This window comes from Gasterosteus aculeatus, chromosome 17 (assembly GCF_964276395.1).
Source record: "Gasterosteus aculeatus chromosome 17, fGasAcu3.hap1.1, whole genome shotgun sequence".
In the NCBI taxonomy this organism is placed as follows: domain Eukaryota; kingdom Metazoa; phylum Chordata; class Actinopteri; order Perciformes; family Gasterosteidae; genus Gasterosteus; species Gasterosteus aculeatus.
In genome coordinates this window covers 20377880-20402133 of record NC_135705.1, presented here as the reverse complement: position 1 = coordinate 20402133, position 24254 = coordinate 20377880, and the positions used below count along the sequence as shown (strand labels likewise).

At 44.5% G+C, this 24254-nt stretch overlaps 1 protein-coding gene across 2 annotated transcripts in view; it reads left to right on the top strand.

Moving 5' to 3' along the window:
- Positions 1-24254, top strand: part of cntn4 (contactin 4) — a 100065-nt gene that overhangs the window by 22928 nt on the left and 52883 nt on the right. For both annotated transcript variants that reach the window (XM_040204296.2, XM_078091702.1), the window contains exons 3-5: positions 5430-5559; positions 11553-11728; positions 22617-22712. In XM_040204296.2, coding sequence (XP_040060230.1) covers positions 5430-5559; positions 11553-11728; positions 22617-22712 — 402 coding nt within the window. The remainder of the gene's footprint in view (positions 1-5429; positions 5560-11552; positions 11729-22616; positions 22713-24254) is intronic.

Below are 24254 nucleotides of genomic sequence, written 5' to 3'. Positions count from 1 at the left end.
TTGCCTCTTGTGATATTAAAGGATTTCGTACAGCACAGATGCCGTTTTAGAGGCCCGCTTGTGGAGGCGGGGTCTCTCCTTTGTTGCTTAAAGGCAGGCGCTGCTGACGGGATGCTGTGCAGGTGTTACATCATACGTGCTAAGGCTTGCATACTCATTTGTCTCTTCTCTGGGGGATTCTGTCACCCTAGCAAGGTCTGCGACGACACGTCCGTCTGAGCGGAAAAACCAACCAAACATCAGCCCAATTATTCTGTTCAGATGCATCGCAGTTAGTCCGACGGAATAAGAAAATATGATCCATTCCCGTCTCGGCCCAGTGTTTGCCCATGAAGTTGATTGGCTCCCTGTTTGCGATGCAGACTGCGCTGTTAGGCCTTTACAAATGGCCACATTAGAGTAGCATGCTGCACAATACATCTACAGCGTGCCTAATGGTATTGGCAGAGGAGCAGTGGTGGTGGGCAAAACAAACAAAAAAAAGTCTGTTTGGAAGCAGTTGTTTTGTGAAGTATTATGTCCCAAAGCACAAACTGCTTTCAGGGATTATACAAGAAAGCATGAGTCATTTAATTTGTCTTCCCGCAGAAATAACATGGTGATGGTGTAATGCAAAATTCGCATTCGCAATAGTGGTAACGTTCTTTGGTGTAGGTCAAACCATCTGTTGTTGCTAACGTAGCCACAGCGAAAATAAAAACACACTCAGTCGGCGACATCGCGTTTCACACCTGACGGACTCTTGCATTCATGTACATTTCCTTTTTTTTCTCCCCTTTTTGCTCTGCGCCCCCCGTTTTTGTTTGATTCCCATTGTGGCCCCAATAGTGGTGGAACCTTTCCAAACAGGTCGGGCTGGAAGCACAACGACACTTCAAGACGGCCAAATGAGAAGCGTTTTTCAGGACGTTAATCTTCTCCTTTATGGCCGGCTTAAGCGCGAGCGAGCGCAGTCTGTCCAAAAATATCTCCCTTCCAGCTCTCAGAAGATCGATGCTGATACCATCTGAATAGCGGTTTGATCGTAGCATTGTTGTATGACATTAAAAACCTGCCAGCCCTCAGTGGATTAGTTTCAAAGACCCAGTACGCAGCAGAGTGATGGAGTGGGACTCGGTGAGCGCAGAGGTGCTTGTTTTTGCAGGATATGTCATTTGTGCCACGGATTTGTTTTCACAGGAGCTACGTGTATTTTAATCAAGCAGCGTGAACTAATCGGTTGCATTCTTTTGTAACTCCTCTGAAAACATGAACTAGTGCATTGCAAAATGATGGCATATAACAAAGAGCAGGAATCAGTGCTGCCCGAGTTCATCACACACAAAACGTTCTGGGCATAAAATCCCAAATATGAAGCACATCTTTGTCGTAGTCACAAACCGCAATAACTAATTAAAAATGGGAACCATAATCACAGAAGCCAATCTGAAATACCTGAGACAAGGGGAAATAACTGATAACAACATATGTAGTACACACATATGAAACAAAGCAATACAATTAGAATGTTTATCAGATGGGCAACAAAAAATATCTTAAATATTAATTAAAAGAATTTGAATTGTAAATGAAAACATGAATGGAATGGAAATGAATGCATTAGAACCCATTAAGGAGATAAAATGAACAGAATTGAAAATGGGGTCCTGTAAAGCATCACGCTGGACCTCGTAGATCTGAAGCTTTACTTCTTCTGCTTTTGTGTTCACAGTTGATCAATTATACAATTTATTTTTATCAGTTGTAGGTTTTTGTGTCATTTCTTCCTGTTCGATCGGTTGTGGGTGCGTCCGCATCACCTAATTCATGCACTGACTGAGGTCATGCTTGTTATTCTATGTGCTTCCATTCATGTTCATTGCAAAGCAGGGACGAGATCGCCGGAAAAACTTGAGCCTGAGTGTGTGTGTGCTCACTGAACGGAATCATGGAACATTTATTTCCATAAACCGTGGCTCCGGCAGAGATTTAATGATACCTGATATTGACAGTGAAAGGTTTTAGAAGGCAAAAATGGTACCGTATATTAAAGGAAAAAAGCCATGAAAGGGCTCATCTTCAGATGAATAGCAGCCCATAAATGTTTAAAGCATCGAAATAAATACAGACGTCAACCATAATAAATATCATATCAAACTGGGACTAAAAAGATCAAGGACTTTTCCTCCATCTTTACATATTTTTCATCCCATTTTAGGTTTGTAAATCTTTGCTAAAAGTAGGTAACAGTGAAGTATTCCCTGTGGCACCAACCTGGTGCGTTGGGCCGACGTGTTTCTCCCACAGAGCCACATGTAGATGAGAAACAGCCTGTCGCAGGTGCGCGAGGTCTACTGGGAGGCCCGGTAAAGGTACCGGAGTGGGTTTGAGTCTTAATGGTGACCTACTTCAGTTCTGTGCACAAGGACTCGCCTCTGAGCCGGATAAGACGAGTGCCTCTTACGCACTGTATTATATTACTATTTATAGTTCCCCATGTAATCAGACAAAGGACAAACAGACATTTTAAGTTATATATGTTTCATATTGTTCCGTAACTCAATTGGTAAATGGAAAAAGGATTTGTATCGTACCTCACTTCCTCCTTATCGCCCCTTTTCTACCACTCAAATCTCCTTCCCACACTGATGGAGGGCTGCGATATAAAGGGCCACCTGCCCAGGAGGAATGTGTGACCCGCACACCTTTCTCAGTCGTCGGGGGTCACGGGTCCGTTAGTCACTTTTATTTACCATGTACGTTTTTTTTTTTTTAAGATGCAAATTTGGTTTGATTTATTTTCTCAAACTAGTAAACAATGTATTATTGTGTACACAGATAAACAAAGCAGCGTGGCTGCTGGACGGCCGTACGCGGCCACGGACACAGGAAGCAGCTCCGTGTTTAAGCCCCATTATGAATGCAGCCGGCAGCACAACGACGACTGGAATCAGCCTCGTAATGGATCTATACTATCCATCAAAGATGCTACATTGGCTAATGTTTATTTAACACCGTACATTTCATTGGGCGTATCGTCTCAATAAACAGCTGTGGAGATGCTTTCTCAGATATTTACACTCACGGCCGATAGCTCTGATGATTTATGAGTGATGAATGTATTATTCTTCGTTGAATATAAAATTGAACAATGTAGAATTTCTGTCGCTCTATCAAGTGACACACTCTTGTATTTATTCTGACAGGTGTGGATTAATGGCTCCATTGTGGTCTGATGGGGACATTTATTTCAGAGCTTTTTTTGTCTTTGTTATTTTTGGCACCGTAGCCAATTCTACCTTCTTTTGTGTGAGTTAGTATAATGAAGAAGAACACGACTCTGCCGTCACGAGGCAAAGCTTATTCTCAGTTAAGTGCATTTCAGTTGGAGAGTCCTTGACTCCTGTCACAAAACACGGCTTCTGAAGGCGACCGCGCCGCCTGTTGGGGGGCAGCCGAAACATTTCAATTCTGTGTTTATCTTTGCATGAAAAAAGAATATCTTACCCTAAAACTTGAATTTGCATGATGTTTGAACGCTTCTGCTGAGATTGGAAGCTCACTGTGATGCTGTGGGCTGAGCAGGGAGACATTCTCTTGAATTAGATTGCCTATTGAGCAGCTCTTTGAATTATGCATCACCCTGTGCTGTTGTCCTATACGCCTCCGTGTGGACCTGTCACCACCTTCACAACACAATGCGGAAGTTTGTGCTGCTTCAAAGTTTCCGTAGTTTAGAGACAGAATTGTAGGTTGCGATCTCCATACGGAAGACTTCTGTTCCACCGGTGATTGCGTTTAAAGGTTTTGCAGAACCGTCCAATACCAGTTTTGTGACTGCGTGCGGGTTGAGGTTTCGAGTGAATAAAGGTCAGAAGATCGAAAGAAAAGGAATTTAAATAAGAGTGCGTTGGAATCCTGTCATTAGATCTGTAGAGAGCTTAATGTGTCAATAGGACAGGATTCTGTGCAAAGCGTCATCGAGGCTTCATTCAGATTTCGATACTGAATCAAGAGGACGGTGCAGTTGTAGGTTTAATGTGTTTATCTATATTCCAACCAACTGAAAGCTGCAGAACGTAGGACACCTGTTGTGGCCGAAGCGATATCGCAAATGATCCGATGGAAAGCGAGCTTTCAGTTTGTCCGTTCTCGACTCCTGTAGAAACACGGCTGTGGGAAAGACAATTCAAATGTCCCGTAATAACAATCAATAAAGAGATGATGTTTTAATTTAAGTTAACTCGTAGTTATTTGAGTTCCCTCAATAAACAGCTAGGTGAAGCCCTGGTGATGTCATAGTTACTAGGATTAATACTCTACCTGGTAACTTCCTGGTCAAAGAAGACCGGATGAAGCCGTATTTTGCAGAATAAGGATGTGGTAAGGGTGATAATATATTAATGACATCTTCTGGCCTTCACACCCACACTCTTAGACGGTGATTCAGCTGTAGCGTGTGAACGCTCGGCAGCTCATTACACACAGTCGCTTCTCTTCTCCTTCTGCTGTCAAAGAGCTGCCTCCTTTTCTCATTTCTGCACTTTTTCTACTCACATGCTAACGTTGATGTTTATGTTCATGGATTTTCTTACTATTTAACTGATGTCGAATCTATTCTGCATGTTGTACATGATATGTGAGAGCTAATAGGAGATTTTAATGTTTTACTAAAAGTAAGATTTGTCTGTAAATATCCCACTCGTAAATTTGAAGCTGGTTTATAAAATCTGTTATTACATTTTCATTGCCCCAGTTCATCAGAGTCAATGTTATTCATCTTATTCAAACCACTTAGGTTCACTTTTAAGCAGACATGGGTCCCAGATTTCTACATTCTAACGTGGTTTTTGTGTCCATTTTTTCAGATTTTAGATTGATTTGTAAGATCCATGACTTCTGATTTACTTCAGTGACTCTGGATTCCTTTTTGCCTGAACTTTAAAGAAGTAGACCAATAATTACAGCGAAGAAATCAGCTCTTTTTCTTCAAAGTATCATTGGTACGTTGCTGAGCCATGCACAGGATGCCCCACTGCGCTGACGGCGTCTGAGTTGTGTCGTTTATAGCGAGGCGCTCTGAACCCGGCTGATTACACTCCTGCGCGGACACACAATCCCAACATCACCAGGCAAATAAGTAAACAAATGAGCAACGCAGAAGCAGCTTAGCAGGTGTTGATAAGGGCATTTTCCCCGGATCACTGCTCAACATTAATCAGGCCGTGTATCCCATTGCCGCCTAAACAGCTGCTGAAGATGCGTCCTGCTGAAGATCACTCTTCTCTGACAGGCGGTTCGAATGGATGTTGTTCTGTGCGCTCGTGGTTTCGCCCTTCCAAACACTTAAAGCGCCGTCATCCTGTTTCTGCCACCGACTAATTGGCTCCTTTCCCTTTTTCTTTTTTTTCTTTCTAAATGTGCGGTTGTCTTTCACCTGTGTCCCACAGAGAGCGGCGTCCTGCAGAGCCCCGTCTTCACCAAGCAGCCCGGCAGCATCGTGTATCCCGTGGAGACGGTGGAGAACAGGGAGGTGGTGTTCAGCTGTGAAGCCCAGGGAAGCCCTCCACCCGTCTACCGGTGAGTGTGCGGCTCGCTGGCCCCCCCCCGTTTACGCGGCGTGCTCGCCTCCCAGCGGCCGCCATTTTTATCTCTGCAACTTATCACTGCCGGATGTCTCCACCTGGTCTCAAAGATCCCCCTTTGCATGCGGGAAAGTTGGAGTGCAAAGACAAGCGATCGGTTTGAAGTCTGGAATCGTAATTACGTAAAGTAGCATCTTATTTCCACCTCGACCCACAAGTGATGCTTTGCATTGAAATGCAGATTAATCACTCAAACCCACGCAACCGAGGGGGAAGACGTCTTTTGATTCTATTTCCAGGTAGAAGTAGCGCTACAACCCTGTTAGAAAGTACATCCTGCTTAAAAATGGAAATGGAATAGTAAGTGGTTTGCCACGACTAAACTATTACTTAAATAGTGTAGCTGTTCAAGGCAAAGTAGATAATAGCTACTTAAAGTGCTTGCTACAGCACAACTTGAAGGTAATGCCTGGTAATTATTCTATCATTTTGTTGTTGTTCATAAACGAAAATGACAAATTGCTCCTCTTTTCCTAATTTACTAAACCTTTTATTTCTCCTTGCCACATGGCTCCATTGTTGGCCACAAACTGCACTGGGGGCCACTCTCCTTTCGCTGTGATTATTTCATTTGTTTTAGTCGATGTGACATAACCGTCCCGCTGCCTCCTAAATGTGTGTATTCATCCACTGCTCAAAATAGTCCCCCAACAATTACGCCTGAGTGACGTTTGCTGAACCTCACGGCGCCGTTCTGCCTAAGGGTTTATTCTTGTGTTTTTTAAACAAAGTATAGTGAATGAAAGTAATTACTCAGGAACATATGGGTTGTGGGTTAGAAGTACGGTCGGGCCAATTCATTTAATGTATGTTTTTGGGGATTTGTTAATTCACAGTTTAGTCACAGGTTGATCTTTGGTCTATTGACCCGATACATACTGCTCCCTTGGCAATTATATATAAATAACTGCATATTTTATTAATGATTCAAAGGCAGTGATCACGACATTAAAGATGCAAACTGAATTGCAATAATCCGCCGCGTGTTTTCATCATCCAAAGCATAAAGGGGGGCTGGTGCTTCAGCTTAATCATGACTGGCGAGAGAAAGTAGAAGATGGATCCCAGTAGAGAGCCGACCTGCGCCGTGCGTGTCTCCCTCCCCACAGCTCAGGTTGCCAGTGAAGATTAAAAGAAACGGATTTGTTAGATTTGTGTATTGTGCCTTATTGGAAGATTGCAAATTGAGTATGGATTAAAAAACAAGCTTTCCTGTGGATGAGTCCAAAATGTGGAATCGCTGCAACCATGACGGGGCCTCAGCAAACATTCAGTGTGCACAAAAAGTATTAGTTTGAATAGTTCAGTAGATCCGCAGACAGACAGAGACATCCGAACACTTGATCTTCCCAAAGATTTACGACTGGCAGAGACACCGTTGGTTGGGTTTTACATTTAATCATATTCCTCCATACATTATTTAAGTGTAGATAAACCACATGGAGATACAAGCAAAAACGAACAAGTTTTAATTGTTAAAACCTTTGCATTTAAACAGGAATCATAGGCTTCTTGCCTCTTTAGTGTATTTGCCTTGTTAAACTGCTATTTTTACATTTTGGTTTGATCTTCCTCGCCTAGAAGTAGAGATGAAATCTTTCGTGGGCAAAAGGGTTTTTAGAGAGCTCCACATTAGGAGTGTTTCATCTGTGTAATTCTTGATAGTAGAATGAGAATAAAAGGTAATCACAGAATCTTCTTTCATGGGATTCAAACTAAAACGACGAACTACACAACGATCACACACTTTTCCTCAGATCTCCGACAGTTTAATCCATACGTGACACTTCTGTTCTCCAGCTGGAAACCAAAGAGCTTCTAATCTTGCGAAGCCCGGACCTGCCAGCGAACATGAATTTGTCGTGGTGCTTTAGCTCAGCGTACTCTTGGTGTCCATTGTGTCCTCAGCTCTGGTTTCCACTTCATGCCCAATAAAAACGGCTCTGGGATTCGTCCCCCGATGCTGCAACAAAAGAGCCTCTGTTCATTTTTCTATCTGTAGAAACGTGTTCAGCCTTGCAGATCAGGATGATAGGAATGTGTTACAGGTTGTTGTGTGTGTGTGTGTGTTACTTTTTTTCTGGGGGAATTTTCCCCTCAACCCTCCGCTGGGAAAGTGTCTGGTCCGTCTGCAGCGCCGGATCGTCTGGGAAGCTTCACCCCCCCCCCCACATGGACCATTAGTCCATTGAGAGGAGTGTTTGTGTTTGTGTTTGTGTTGCGTTGCAGCTTCTCTGGCTCGCAACGGAGTTTAAATCAATCATGTTTGCTGGGGTGAGTGTTGGAAAGGATTGGTGCATTTAATACTTTGGGACAGAGCCAGCTTAGAGGATGACCTAATCAGCTGTTTCCCGCCCGAGGTCGCCTCTCGAGAACGTGTCGGACGGCGGCTAAAAGGTGTTAGGAGTTCATTAGCTGCTCAGCAGGAGAGAGACGCAGTGTTTACATTTTATACAACAAGCGCACAAACCTCGTTGTGTGAATGATCCTGTTCTAAGCACTCAGGCTGCCGCGTTATTATAAGAGTGCTTCGTCCATAAGCTTAATATTAGTGTGTCAATCTCCTGGCTTCTGACTCCTGGGAGGTAACACAAACGTCTTAATTTGTTAAGAATGCTCTAATAAGGGCTGAATGTTTACCAGTTATCCAATCAGAGCTCACAGAGACCCCAAAAGTGCTGCACGTCTAATATTTGAAACTACAAAATAAAAGCACCAAACAGCACAGTTTTTAAAATCACATTTGATTTAACATCAAATTTGTTTTATACAAATTTTAAAGCAGATGTAAAACCTCCTGATCATGATGTGGATTATTTTTTCTTTCATTTATTTATGTTTTTGATGTTGCCGCACACTTGTTGAATATTTTACACATGTACAGCAAATGCACAATGTGTCTCAACTGGAAACACAGCAGACATAAGCCTGCGTAAAATAACTACATAAATCCAATATATTATAGAGCAATTTACGGCCAACATACAAATGTCGTTGAACAACAGTGCCCACGTGATATCTTCCAGGAGAAGAGGACAGGTCACGTTTTTCCCTCAGGCCCGGCCAGACTCGCCGTGTGAAGTCAGTGCGCCGCCCAGCGGGCTGCCGGACCGGCTGTGCTCCCAGTGCGAAAAAGCAGAGCGGCGCTCGCAGACTTTGTCCCTCAGTCCAGCTTTAGGTTCATCCAGGTGAAGTCCGAGGCTGAGGAACCAAGCCTGTAGACGACTTGGGTGGGCCGTTGGGGTTACAGTTCACAAAAGCCGGAGTTGTGCTGTGAAGAAGATCCTGGAAAAACTTTTAGTTTGCAGCAAACGAGGACTTACTGATGGGACGGCCCGCAGGAAGCAAACACTAATCCTCCCTGGAAGCTGTGACTATTGGTGTGGTGCCTGGACTGGCGGTCACTGTGGAATGTGGATTAACATATTTGATGCTTTATTTACATTATTTGTACACAATTAATGTGCAACCAAGTATTTACTCTTCCTGTTATGTGTAGAGCTGTTGCTGGGCGTGGCGAGGATAGCGCCGCTCCTTTGGTTTGCAGAAAGTTTTACAGATTAACCATCTATTCTGTCAAGACACCCATCAAATAGTCTGAACTGCGGTTCTGCGGCAGCTGTGTACGTCTAATGTCCCGGATTTATTTCCCCTTAATCCCCCACAGAAGCTAGAATGAAAAAAACGTTCATTGATTCCGTCACTTTACTTGGTTAGTGGAAGCGACCCTGTCGCTAAGCAACGGAGCCAACAAATGTGTCTAATGGGGTTTTTGTTGCTTTGGTTTCTCAGATGTGGGGTAATAATGAAAGTGAAAAATTAGCAGGGGTATGTGGTTATAACGTCGAGGCTGTGAGCGACCTGTTCCACGCCTGGATTTAGAGTCAAACTGTGACTAAGTGAAGATTAGTAGAGCAACCGTATCAAAAGGAACAGACTCCAAACATCCACAGCCTCGTAGGACAGATGGTGGCGTATTACGTCTCTGTGTACGCCGCCCTGTCGTTACATGATTGCATAAAGCATGTGCCTAACAAATGCAACTGCTGTTGTGGCCCGCTTGCCAGCATAAATCATTGTAAATGGAATTAATAAATAATCTAGTTGATACGTGTTTGATGTAATCTGCTGCTCCACTGCAGACGTGACGGTCCGTGGATTTACAGTTCCACCCCGAACCGGTATCAATTTACACCCGCTTAGAACGTGCTCCAGCTTCACACAAATTAAAGAACCTGTCACTTAGTGGCTTTAAAGATCTCATCTAATTGGCTCAGAGCAACAAGAGCCGTCAAAGGGCATTCAATTTGTCAAAACAGAGCATTGGCACTTCTCGGTGGGCAATTATCTTTCACTTCCACTAAATTTAACCACCAACACATTTCACATGATGGAACACCTGAACTTTTTCAACGCGATCAGCCACTCAGAAACATCAAGACATTGGCCAGCTTTAATTAGCTGTCCGGTTTTATGTTTTCGAAAAAGTGCAAATGAAGCAGCCAATGAAGAGCTATCGGAGAAAATCTTTTGCAACATTTCATTTTGGAGCTGTCGCCCTATTAGACCCTTTCAATATGACTCTGCGAGTAATTAGGAGTGGAGAAATTGCTGCATTTTTCTTTCACTTCACGTGACCCGTTTCGAGGAGCAGAAGAGGCCGCTGTGTGCGGCCGACGCTCTCCGCTCAGCGTTGTTTCGTCCCAGTCAAACCTGTTACTTGCTATTTATGTTGATTTTTGTTTGTTCCACCTCAGCTGCCAACAAATGGCTACTGCATTCCACCATAAGCCCCCCACCCTTCAGTCCGTGTGGACTAACAAGGCTCCTGAGAGCCTTACTTGTACCTGAAGAAGACCATTATGCTCCTCACACTTTGTCCATGAGAAGGACAAAAGTCTTGTGCGAGTGAAGCAATGCACGGCCCACAAGCTCTCTCGTGTAATCAGCTGTCACTTGTGTAGTGCGTGATGATCCTGTACAGAATCCAGTTCATCTAGAACCTTTCAGTCTAATATGTGCGTCCTGTAGGTCCTGTTACACTAAAGCTGTAATAAAGAGAGCAAATGCCGCCATGGCAACAGTGAGGTTGTTATGCCTCAGGACACCACGTTGGCACACAAACAGCTTTGTACCAGCGTCTGTCTATGGCACAAAGGGGTTTTAGATAAGCCCCCTTTTTTTCCCAACCAAAGCTGCTTTCTTTTACAGATACATCGCTTTTTCCCCGTCTGAACCTGAAATAATTCGGAGACAATAAAAACAAAAGTACGTGTCCTCAAATGAATAATCAACCACCAGTTCACCTTGAGTCATTATCGAATCTGCATTTTCCAATTTCCAATAAAGCATAAAATGCTCCTTTCATGCTTGTTTATCCGCGCAGAGCCTTTAATAGCTGCAATAGTTGTACGTCAATGACAACAAATAACAGTAAGTTATGGCATGAAAGCATTTCCTGAAATGACTGATTTTCCTCCCACCTGCATCTGCGCTGCATTGAAGAATTGAAGAATCTGTCGCCACCTTAAGTGAATTACACCCTTCGCTGATCGCACCTAACGGCAACGATTATCACGCCGACCGGTCTGGAATGCACAAGCGCCGAGGCGAGGTTGCAGGCATTTGTTTTAATTGTCGCGCCGCAATGATTAAGCTGCCTTTTCATGCGCTTCGACTAGCGCTCGGCAAGATGGATGGCCCCCAACGCTATCTGTTTTCCCAGGGAGTCGGGTCCTTGGCACCATCGCAGTTCACCGCCGCTCGGATTAACACAAAGCCGGGGCACAAGATTTCTCGGCCCTCGTCACTCGTCTCGTTCCTCTCCTTGTAGTCTGAAATGCTTCCCTCGGCGCCCCGCCCTTTTCCACGCCCGACTAAGTGGAAGTTGTGCATTTATCTTACATCATTCCGTTCATTTGTTTACAGGTGGAAACTGAACGGCACCGAAATCAGCCCCAGATCCGGATCTCACTACAGCCTGTCTGGAGGGAACCTCAGAATCAGTCATCTGAACAAGGACCACGATGCAGGAACATACCAGTGCCTCGCCTCCAACTCCTTCGGGACCATCGTCAGCCGGGAGGCCAGTCTGACCTTTGCATGTGAGTTTGTTTTACGTCTCTCTGGGTGAACTTTTTTTGGGCTTCTGAGGTTCCGATGAAAAAAAAAAAAAGCCTCTCTGCAGAAATGAAAGACAACGCCGGTGGCACTTCAAGACAGCAGTGTGGGTTCTAATTTAAGACATGAGAAACATGGAAACAGGTCTTTGGGGAACTAGTTACTCCCTCTGTGTGCAGACCAGAGTTGTGCTTTGAGTCGTCGGGATGATCCGACCTACAGACCAGTGCAGCGAAGCGAACGCTCAAAGCAACGGGTAAATAACGGAGCGGGCGCCAGTGCTGCTGGGCTGGACTGGGGAATGGGGTCGGGGGTTATATCGCCTAAAGAGCCAGATGTTACATATTTCATTTCACTTCTGAATCAGCTAACATGTTTGAAGAGGTTTCGTGAGATTGGCGGTGCTGTTTAACACAACGTACGTTATTTTGAACCGCTGAGAAGAACCACGTCAGCCCCATCGCTTCTGAAGACGAATGTTCGTTTAGTGGCCCCCTCCCCTACGCGATGATGGAGCGTTTGATGGACCCCGGCGGGTCTAACTGACGGCCAGCGGGCCTCATATTCCTGAAGCGGGAGGGAGTCAATAAGTGCCTGCTGTATGTGCCAGTTATCGGACAGGTCTAAATAATGACATTAACCGCGAGCGAGTGACTGCGTCGCAGATTAGATTCGGTGGGTTTAGGCCAATATGTCTCAGGCCATTCCTTTGGTCCCCTGGATCAGTTAGAAGTCAATCTAGAGGATTTCCACTACGATGGGACGACAGTTCCATCAATTGGTGGGCTTTCTGACCTTACCAGCCTTCACTGTGTTCGGCGTTTTCACAGAGTGTGAGCAATCATGTATGACTGAGCGCCATCTATCTTCTTTATTAATCTCGGTATTGCTTAATTAACTCGGTGGCGTGATTGAACGGTGGTGGTTTAAGTGAATAATTTAAAGGGCAACTGGAATTACTGTCGACTGCCATGTCGTTCTTGTGGGAAATAAAGCAGAATTAAATCAACAGGTTTTTTCTTCTTGGAGTCATGCGAAGGTTTTTGGTCAGTCAAATCCCCACCGTTGGGTGCAAGCGTTGTTTCAGCACCTATCCGCTTTCCCTCCAGTCAAGACTGTGCCCTTTTGGTTGTAATTAGTTTTACACGTCATTTGATTGCTGATCCTGACACAAGGGGGGGGGGCACTCAGAGCTCTAATAAGCCCGCCTGTAAAAATGGAGCCACAAAATTGTGAATTTGCCTTGGGGCTATTCAAAAAGCACACCTACTGTACCTGAAAGGTCATGGGTCGAGAGATCTAACAATAATTTCGCCCTGTTCGTCTGAGGGCACATAGAAGCGGCACATATCCAGTGAGCATTTGCCAGTTCAGATTAAATCATTGATTATTTCCACACATGTACACATTATTTACTTATTGCCAGAATACCAGAAATAAGGGTCCTGGAGAAGAAGAAGAAAAATGAACACAAAAAAAAGCAGGAGAAGATCATGAATCTGACTCTGCAGCCGGAGGACACAACAGCACACAACAAAATCATGAGGAGCACAAAGAACATTTCTAAACGACAGATTAGATGTTTGTCGTTGACCTCATAGAACAAAAGTATTTTTTGAATGCATGAAGAGATCTCCAGTATGCTTCTACTAGTTTTATTTGTTTGTCTTCATCCATTCTTGTCCCACACATTGATCAAACATTCCCCCCATGTCTTTTATTCTTGCCATTCCATATTTACATCCTATTTTCTTGAGTTTTCCACTTACCTTTTTCTAAATCAAACATGCCATTCGTTCCACACACACTCCCTGCAGACGTCAACCCTGCCTGCATAAGGTGACACCTTGTAATCGGCCTCATGCCCCAGACAAAAGCCAGGCTTGATAGGAAAGGTAATTTCAGCACTTGCCCCTTTCCTTTAACGTCAGGTCTGAGGTGGGGCATCATTTTGTGCTGAGCCTCCAGTCTTTCTCTGTAGAAACCTGACAGGCCCTGCAAACAAAGGCAGGGGGGTAGGCGGGGGTATGAGGAGTGCAACCTTAATCGTACGCCGTCACTCTCACATTGTAAACTATACAATGCGTTTGTTACAGGGGGTCAAATGTCTTAACTTCACAAACACAAGAAAAATCCTGTTTAAAAAGGTCTTTCTGTGTCACAGCAGCGTGATGGAGGACAAAATGCGTCTCATGTCAGCAGCAGTGTTCTTTCCCTGCTCGCTCCAGTATGAGTTTCTCTTCCATTTGAACCCCTTGTTCGGAACGTTCCTAATCCATCACAGCACCAGAAATCAAATATTGGCCGAGCTCCTTTGCTGAAGCTGGCAAATCACCTTCTAGCACTGACCACAGAAGCCTTCTTTATGTTGAGGTTTGAAGGGGTTTTTCTTCACAACGGCCAGATGTGTAAATGGTAAGCTGCATGCTATCACGTTAGCATCAGCATTAGCATGAGCCGCGTAAGGCCATAATATGTCAAGCGAGTCACTCCAGTCCGCCTCGTCGTAAACACCCCACGTGTTTGTGGGGTGTTTACGACGAGTGGCATTCAGCGACGTGTCACTGGAGCACTTGGCAGGTTAGCGGGATGCCAGCCTGCACGAATGTGTCGCGTTCACCGATTAGCACGATGTATCTCCGCTTCTTTCTTATCGCCCAGCGTTTCTTCTGCTGCGCTCTGGGAGCTGTTATACTGATGGTTTCACTCACCTCCTCATAATTATAATTATTATCCTGCGTTTCATTGGATGATACATTCGTTATCAACCAAGCACATTTAAGAACAGTGTTGGTATTCTTAAGAAACAAGTTTTGAAAATTCACTCCCAACTTTTTTTTTATTTTTATTGGAGACTGATTGTAATTTAATGACAATGACAAGATTTGGAGCCTTGCTATTTATAAAAGGATCCGTTCATCACGGTCTGAGTTATTCCAGATAAAGGGGAATGCACCCAGAGAAATGTAACTATTTAAAATACTTACATCACGAACCAATTAACTTTGCATTTACTTGAATCTGGCAGACGTAATGATACATGTTTCCAGCAGAGTGCTGGATGTACAGGTCTGTCAGCATGTAGGTCTTATTGAGCCCAAAGTGGAATAATGTTATAATTAAACAAAATCAGAAGTGGGTGATAAATGAATGATGATGATGAATCCTGCGGAGCTCCTGTTTTCCTCGCTCAGTGAACATGCTTTGCCTTCTGATTCAGCCTTTCAGCTTGGAGGCTGAGGGATTCTTGCCTCTTCTATAATTAAGCAGTTATCCGTGGAGTCTTAATCTTGTTCCTGGTGAGTAATCTTTCTAAAAGACATTATTGGGGATGTCACAAGATACGCTGCTGCTGCAAAACACCTGCACTGTGGGTCTTAACTTCAATTATGCGTGTACAACTGCATTCTAATTAAAAAAGCCTTGTCATATGGTAACACTAATCCAGTCGCTTTACATTGCTTTGATATTCAGACCACTGAGAAACCCACCGGCGCAATTTCTATTTGCTTTTGAATCACAAGGGCTCTACATGTTATATCTTCTGTAGACGAGAGCAAACGGCGTGTCCAGAGGAGTCCTCCCGCAGGACGGAAGTCCTCCCGCAGGACCGACGTCCTCGGCTCACACTTGTCCCCCCCCCCCCCCCCCCCCCCCCCCCCCCCCCGCCGAAGCCAAGGTCGTTCTGTGAAATTGGCGGGACTCCAACCCGCCTGAGCATTTTTCGTCACAAACTTTTGATGGATGATGCTCCTCCACGCGAGGAGTTTGAGGCGGCCCTAACACCCCCCCTCTCCCCACCTCCCTCCCCCCTCCTCTCCACCCCCCCCCCCACCTCCTGAGGCAAGGATAACTGATGGGCGGCGGACCCTCCCGCTCAATACTCGCTGCCCTTGATTAGTACGTCTATCGATTCTATATGAGTGATTATGTAAAAGACGCACGGCCATAATTCATGCTGATCAGCCGGCTGCGTGTTCAATAATGGGAATAACAGTGTGGAGGGGGAGGGGGGGGGGGGGGGGGGGGGGGGGGGCGTTTGCAATGTGGTGAGAAGCTGCGGACGTTTCCACCAGAGATGTCGAGAAGGGCCGTCGCTCACAAAAGAAACATCGGGTTTTGCGTGGGAGTTTATAATTATTATTATGCACGGTGCGTACATACATGTGTGTATACGCGGTGTCAGTGTTAGACACGCCGATGTTTTGCAGAGGGGTGTGACTTCCTGATGCCATCAGAGTGGGCTTTAAAGCCTTGAGGGGGAAAATGAATACTTAATTTAAATGCAAATAAATCCTCTAGACTCCTCTCAGCTGTCGTGATAATGTGGAGTGCATTGACTTAGTTAATGAGGTGTAAATAGCTAATGGGCATTCTCTCTGGCTATAACTTTATTTCGTTTTTTTTTTATCTGCAGCACTCTATCAAGATATCACTGTTGAGGACCCGCTGTATGCCAGCACAACGTTCGTGTGGGAGTTGTTTGTTGTGCGTTTTGCCGACTTATTTCCAGCAAGCGATCAGTTCGTATCCAGGCAATAAAACTAATTGGGAAGGAAATAATTGTGGTTGCTTTTAAAATAAGTTCAAACGTGACCGTTTTGGGCCTTAGTTGCTGTTTGTTCCCCTGTGGCCGTGCATGAACCCCGCTCCTCTATGGAAGCCGCACTGTGGCTGGTAGGTGACTAAACACGTCTTCAGTGCCTTACAACACCATTACATATCCATAAGTCATAAACCATAAAGAATAGATAATTTGTGTTGGATACATCATCAGAGAATTAAATGTGCATTTAATTCTCTGATGATGTATCCAACACAAATTGAATTATGTCCAACTTGTTGCCACAGGGATTGCATGAGAGTTTACAGGCTCGTCTGTCCTCTCCTCTACTCGGCGCTCAGCAGCCGGCAGTTCAGACCGAGTCTCACCGAAGTCTCGTCTAATTCTCTGCCAAGTCGATCGCGGCTCCGTTGTTCTTTTCAGGGACGCAGCATTTCTTGGTTTTTCAAGATTTGAGTGAACATTTTCTTATGGGCAAAGTTTTAAGTGACACGTGCAGAATAAAAGGCTTTTGATGACACACTTCTGACCAAGGCCTTCGACCACTTTTGGAAACGTTAAAAACTGGCTCTGATGAAGAGTCGAGTTTTGGCGAATTGTTAAAGAAAACGTGCTTTTACATTCTAGTCGGTTTTAGAGTTTTTAGTGTTTAATCAATTTCGCCGTTTGGTCTTCCATGGTGAAACAACCGCCGTCTGGCGGGACAAACGCCCTGCGATGTTTGTTGTCCACCCAAATCACCTGACTTGCTGCAGCATCTTTGTCCGCAAAATAAAGCCAACGTCAGCGCTTTAAACTCTTCGGTTTGCAGGAAGAAGTCGTATCCCATAGAACTCTATGAGAAAATGACTTCTACTTCTCACTTGATTTATTCCCTCTGTAAACATCGCAAACACTTTGTGAAGGTAAGAGGATGTTTTTCTCCCTCTGTATATTGTTTGATTGTTGCACAAACACGTTTTGAGTTGGTAGAATTGATCAACGTTGCTCCGCTATGGATTTTCCACTTCATAAAAGGTCTGTGAATTACTTGTTTGTTCTGATTTTCGGTTTTCTTGTGTGCAAACCCCCGGCCTGTCTCCATTTCCTCTCCGAGGGATGAACAAAGTATTTTGAATTGACGGGAATAATTGGCTTTGTGTTGCTTCTGAGTTGTATTGTGTTTTACTGACAGGTGTTGCAAATATTTTGTCCAACCCCATTCAGTGAGCCTGAAGCACACGATAGCATTCAATAGCGCCTTAAGCATCCGCCCCGTACAATCGAATGTAAAACACTTTGGATCAATAGCCTTCAAATATTTACATCTGATTCTGTTTTATAACAACGTTCAAAAATGGAGCGCTGACACAAACGCACGTAATCCAACATCCACCTGAAGAGCGCGAAGGAGTCGCAGGTTGTGATCAATCTGGCGCTCGCGGTCGGACGGGCTCGCTGAAGTGTGATAAGTGGGCTGGCATTTCATCAGCCTAATGCGGATCATTGTTTGTAATGCCCCGCCCACGTTGGCAATAATTAACGCTAATTGATCTAGATGGGGAATCGTACTCGCGCTCTTTGAGGTTATTAATCATTGTTATGTCGGCCTCACTTGTCCAAAAATGACACCGTGCTGTTTAGTCGCCGCTGGAAAGAAAAATCCCAAACAGGAGATGCGTCCGCCGGCCTGGCTTACGTGACAAATTGACAGGATGCGTTATTGAAGAAAAACCGTGTGCTTTCATGCTTTCTTTTGAACCTTGAGAGCAAACGCGTGCACAGCTGTGTGCCCTCTGAGGAGCACGGCGGGGCCCCCCCGCGGGGTCCAAATGATGCTTTTTGTCCCCTTGTTTTACAACAATGGCGCCTGTGCTCTCTTTTATTATTTATTTGCTATTGAGTGTGGGTGGGTGATGTGGAGGCTGGGTGGGGGTGTTGCACGTAACCAGCATGGCGGCGTCCTCTCGGCCCGGGCGAGGCCTCGTCTGAGGGTTCCGGACAATCATTGGCTTTGGTGGAGCAGACGTCCCTCACTTCACAAAAAACACAAGAGCTTTGATCTCAGCCCAAAATAATGCCCCAAATACTCTCTCTGGTGGGTTTTTGGGAGGGGAGGGGGATTTCAGTACCTTAGATGTCTATTGCTCTGGTCCACTTTGTTCTATAGGCTCGTATTTTGGGGAGGCGCCGGTGCTTTTATCTAACCTTCTAACGCGCCTTCAGATGAAAGTAATTGGGGGGGGACTACTCAAAAAAAAAAAAAGCGCCTCCGTGGCCATTTTGGAGTGGCCAGAGCGTTTGGACCAGACAAAAAACAAGTAGAATTGTCCGTGTGGAGAAAATACAAGTCTCCTGTATTTCTGGCATCTTACCATTGAAGGAAGGAGCTCCAGCCAGGGATCTCTGGTGGAGCAGATGACGGAGGTCAATCAGCGGCGCTTCATTAATGGCCTCTGAGTGACAGTCAGGAGACAACCAGACAGCGAGTGTTCCTTGAGGAAGCAGCAGTTTGTGAAATATGACAAGCTATAAAACAAACGGGCTAATTTAAGCGCGGGAGCCAGATTGAACGCTGCACACGTCATAAAGCTCCAGGAAAGCATCTTAAATGCAGATCCTCAGACGTCTTTTTTTTTTTTTTGGTTCGTTCACTTTCATGAGTCCGCGACGGACGATTAGTTTCTTTTTTTTTCACAGCCCAGGAAACCTAATTTGGAGGGACAGTGATTTGCTGAGCAAAAACGAACGTAGACGGGGAATTTGTCATCCCATCTACGGACGGCACTCAGACGCTCAATTATTCTGGTGCGGAGATGCCGTCTTTTTCTTCTTCCAGCAAAGAGCAGCGACAAACAAATTTGTAAATCAAAAGAGTGGATTTACATGTTATGAGCACTTAAATCCTGCACTTCTTTTCCAACGTCGACGCTGTGTAAATAATTCACGCCTGATATGCTGCCTGGACCCAAGAAAGGCTCGTTCAAGCTCAACTGACAAAATGTGGTAGTGAAGGCATTAAAGCGCCGCGTGCTTATGTTTTCTTCAGATGGGAGCCTTCCAATGGCCAATTAGCAATGGAAAATGGCAAATTGGATTCCTGTGCAGCCCTCTGTCAGATTCACATGATTCAGGGGAGAGGGATTCAAATTCTGACTTTGAATAAAGGCATCTCAGCACTGAAATAGTGTGTGCGGTGTTACCTCGGTGACGTCGTCATTGTTTTACGGTCATCCTGCCTGCGTGTTGGTCACATTGTTCTGCAGCGTGTCAGTTCATCCCGTCGAAGCACACGGCCGTGTACGCTGACGCACGCAGACCATAGCGCGACCCACCGGAGCACGACCGCTCCTGGGGGGGGGGCAACACTCTGCCGACGGCGCGTGAACCCCGGCTGAGCGGACGGGACAACAGGGAGGACAGCCGTGGTTACGCTTATTGATAACATGTGCTCAACTCAACTCGCATGCATTAGCAAATAGTTCATTTACTGTTGAGAAACATTTAATTCATAATTAATTATGTTTGTTATTTGGAATGCTGTCATTAAATTCAAATATAATTAAATAATTTGTATATAAGTCACACTGAACTATTTAGTAACAGTTCATTCTTGCAGACATTTGACACTGTATTATGGATTTGTTAATGATGACCAAATAACTTTAAACTGCAAACATTACATGGACCATAAACTAATTAGTACTGTCTAATTAATGTGAATAGATGCCTCGATTTGAACTATTTTATAAGATATAGTTATAGTTATAATCACCACTTGCTCTAATGTAATAGAAATTGTAGAATAATAAACCATTATTAAGTGTTTACTTCAAAGTATCACTTTTATGAAAGCCATCAAAATAATGGCTCAGACACATACGTGATTTATTAAACAGTTAACAATGTTCCTGCAGAGTGTGACAGACCATTTATTATTAACAAGTAGTTAATATAATATTTAAAACGCTGTGAGTTTAACAATAACATGTCGCATCAACAAAACAAATAGTTAGTAATTATCTTTTTATTTCATTGTTTTGATAGAAGGTAATTAAACATAATTCAAATGTTTTTTTTTAAATATGATAACGCGATAGCAAGAAGACCGGAAGGTATTTTGGGAAAATAATTCTCCTCCTTTGCTCCTCAGTTTTAAAAGGGACATATAAATATCTCTACAAAGCTGAAAACCAGATTTCTTTTCTCCGTCCATTCAGATGCATCATAATGACTGAAATGTCAAATCTGTCATCAATCCCTAGAAGACAAATATGAGGGAGTTGGTTTCCTAATCGGGCTTAAGAGGCTCAAACAGCTGTTAAGTTAAACCGTGTTAAGCACAGATTTGTGTTTAAAGAAATAATTAAAGGCCGCTCCTTAAATGACTTCTATTAACTGACCTCATAGTCCTCTTCATAAATCAGTGAGCCCAATAATTCTACATTTTGATCACTTGCACTAATCAGCAACCTCATTTCAAAGCAGATTGGCTGCACTTTTTTGAGCGGAGCAGGTCGAGGAGAGCGCTCGTGTCCGCGCCGCTGCTCGCCGCGACTTGAGGATATGCTGCGTATCACGGAGAAGGTTAATGAAGGTTAATGAACCCAATTTGGAGAATATGTAGCCGTCAATTTGAGACGCACCTGTCTTCATGCATTAATGCGCTGTACGTCTGTTCTTTTGTTAAAGGAGCGTTTGAGAATTCACTGTGACCTCGAGGCAAACCAGACACACCGACCAATCAGACCCCCCCTCACACGAGCCTGTATAAAGGATAATCTCCTTTTCAAGATGACTGAATGACTTTAGTCAGAATCAAAATAGACACCTACGAGCACCCGGTTGCTTTTCTTATTTAATAACCACAAATTGCCATAATTGATTGATCTTCACTTGCTTTTTCCTTCAAATATCCCCACAGCCTTGTATCATAGCGCCTCCAATAAGAACCCATTGCCCCCCCCAGTCCTCGGTGCAGACATGAAGCCCCCATGTGGCGTGTTGGATTACACAGGATGTACACACACCTTTTTGTGTCCATCCATTGTCAGGAGGAAAATGAGTTTGGTTTCCACGGCGCTTCAGAGCCTCGCCAGGCGCAGCCTGGCTACGCTCGCCGGGTGTAGGCGTGATGAATGAAAGGTAACCTGATTACCAGCAGAGCTATTAAAACCCCTCGTGCGTGACCCGCCACGGCAGCCTTCTCCGCTTAGCGGCGGGGCCACAGATTGCCGTTTGCCTCGCGGTAGTTGGTGTGCGTCAGTATTGATTAGAATTGGGCTTTTCTTTTTTTTGGTTCATGCTGGGCTTCCGTTCCTTATTTGGAATATACAATTACTGGAGCTGGGTACAGTAATAGTCCTGTTTCTTTTCATTTTCTCACTCTCTCAACTGTGTCTCCTCCAGAATGCAATTATTTGGCAGGTGACACTGTAATATGTAATATGTCCTTTTGCAGGTGCAGCTCGCCTCCCTTTAGAGCAACAAAAGCACGCGTTACCTTATTTAAACAGGTCACTTGGTACAGCTACAGTTCGTCTCATCTGCTCCACGTTATACAATATACGCGTCTTCATAGAACAGGTCGCATGTCAAACCCCACATAGAGTTACTTATCATTTTCCTATGAAAGACCAATAAACACGTTACTTTCTGCTTATTACATCGTCTTCATTAAGGCAAAAAAATGACCTCATTAGATTTAGAAAAAAACATGGAAAACTTAAATAAGCGCATTCTTTTTTTAGCTATTGCTTCAGAGGCTGGATGAGAAGATGATTCTTTGGGCATCATTTAATTCACAATTTCAAAACTAATTCATTTAAATACTTAATTTTGCACATTTTCAAATTCCTCAGATTGAACTCGTGTGCGAGACTAGAAATCTTTTAGCCATTTATTCATACCTGCCGCTCCTCGTAGAAAACCTTTTAACCGATTATTGCGGTCTTGCACACGTGGGACGATTTGGCTTGAGGCAGAGCCTAAGACCGTTTACCCCCCCAACATGCTCCCTCACACCACCCGTTGTTGTGTTTGTGTGTGAGGCTCAGGGAGGCGGTTCGGCGGTTTGCAGTGTGGGGTCGAGCCTCGCTTCTCTCCCACAGTCTAGCAAAATGTAGGCCAGCGACTTTCTCTGGCGTGCGGCGTGTTTATCCGTGTGAGCTCTGTAATAAACCAGCATGCCGGTTCCCGCCTGCTGCACGCGGCTCCGTACGACGTGACCTTGACTGGGAGTAAGAAGGGAAAAACACTTGAATGTTCATGACAACCCTCTCAGGTGTTCACTATTTTACTTACTGTGTTCTTTGTTTTTGTTTCTTCAGACTTGGAGAACTTCAAGACCCACAAAAGAAGCTCCGTATCAGTCCGCGAAGGTCAAGGAGTGGTTCTGCTGTGCGGCCCGCCACCGCATTCTGGAGGTACGGCCTCACTTTTTATCACCTGTTGCACCCGCGGACCCACACTAGGATTTTATATTATGCTTTTATCCAAAGTGACGTACAATAAGTGCACTTCAACCACAAGCATACAAACCCAGGAGCAAAAGAAACAAGAACGTGCAATTTGAGTACAACTTGCTATAAAGCCCTCATAAGTACAATTTAAGTGCTGCAACTCGTTTAGTGCTTTGTTTTATTTTGAACCTCTCACTTAATTTCTTTACTGATATATTGTTGCATTTTTAAGTAGCTTCTATGAAACTCTTTTTTTTCCCGCTCAGGGTGTTAAAAATCGTCTGCTGTCAGGATTAACTTGGTTCAGCAGAGCTAGCTATGAATTGGATGATGCATGTTCAAACAGGTTGGGTCTGAAATGAGTCCCCCCCCCCCTCACTGTCCAGGGAGCTCCGCATAGACGACTGTCAGTTCATTGAAACTGATGTTCAACGTGCGCATTTAACTACGTCGCTTGTGTTGCACAGATGACGCTCCATCGACTGGCTGGTGCACCGTCCCAAAAAACACTTTTGCAATAAACACATATTGTATTAGGTATTTATTGCAGCCACTAATGCCGTGTTCATGTCTAGGACTTTTATATATTATAGGAGTATTATACAGGGCAGGATTATTCCGACTACACCAGCACATCAAGAATTCCGGATTCACGCACAGGTTCTCTGTTCGCCTGTAACTGGTTGTAATGGTTTGAGGCTCGTGTACCTTTTGGGCTTTTACCTGACGGATGCTTGGCAGGATCCGATTTACAGGCAGGCGGTGGGCTTTACGCCGCCGTATAAGATTGTTATTTTTGGTGAGAACAGTCACTGTTTTCACATCTGACAATTTGGGCTCAGGTTATCCAATTAATCAGGTAATCCAATTAAGGTCAGTTTTTTTTTTTGTCAAGCAATGGGAAAATAATTGCTAGATGAAAGACATCTTCAGGCACATGCGAAGCCCCCTCAAGGCACGAACATAGAACGCGGTTACAAGCTGTCGATTAGCAGTCCACTTTACATCTTCATCCAGCTGCACAAACCACTGGTCCTCTTTGCTTCTGAGCAGAGGCGGTAAAAACATGTTGCTTGGACGTATATTTCTGCTGACACATGAACACCGTATAAAAATATGTCACGAAGACCAACAATATTCAGTTACAGGTGTGTGAATGAACGGTAAACATCAGAAAGCAAATCAACAGGCTTCGCCACACTGTGGGCATCAGACACGGACCCCCCCGGTCGGCTTTGTGTTCAAACAGTGAGGAGCAATCAATCCGCCGACAGGCCGCCGTGTTTTGCCAGGACCGGCTCTCTTCGTTGACCTGACTTGTTGCTTTGGTTACACCTAAAGTGGCACTTCTCTGCTTTTCAGCCGGGAACCTCGCACTGGTTTTCTCCACAACACGGTGGAATCAGAGAGACGGCCCTGAGAGCTTAGTCAGCGAATTTCAAATGGATTTCATGTTTTGAATTAGTTTCAACTGGCTCGGCCTGGAATGGAAATGATTGGCAGGAC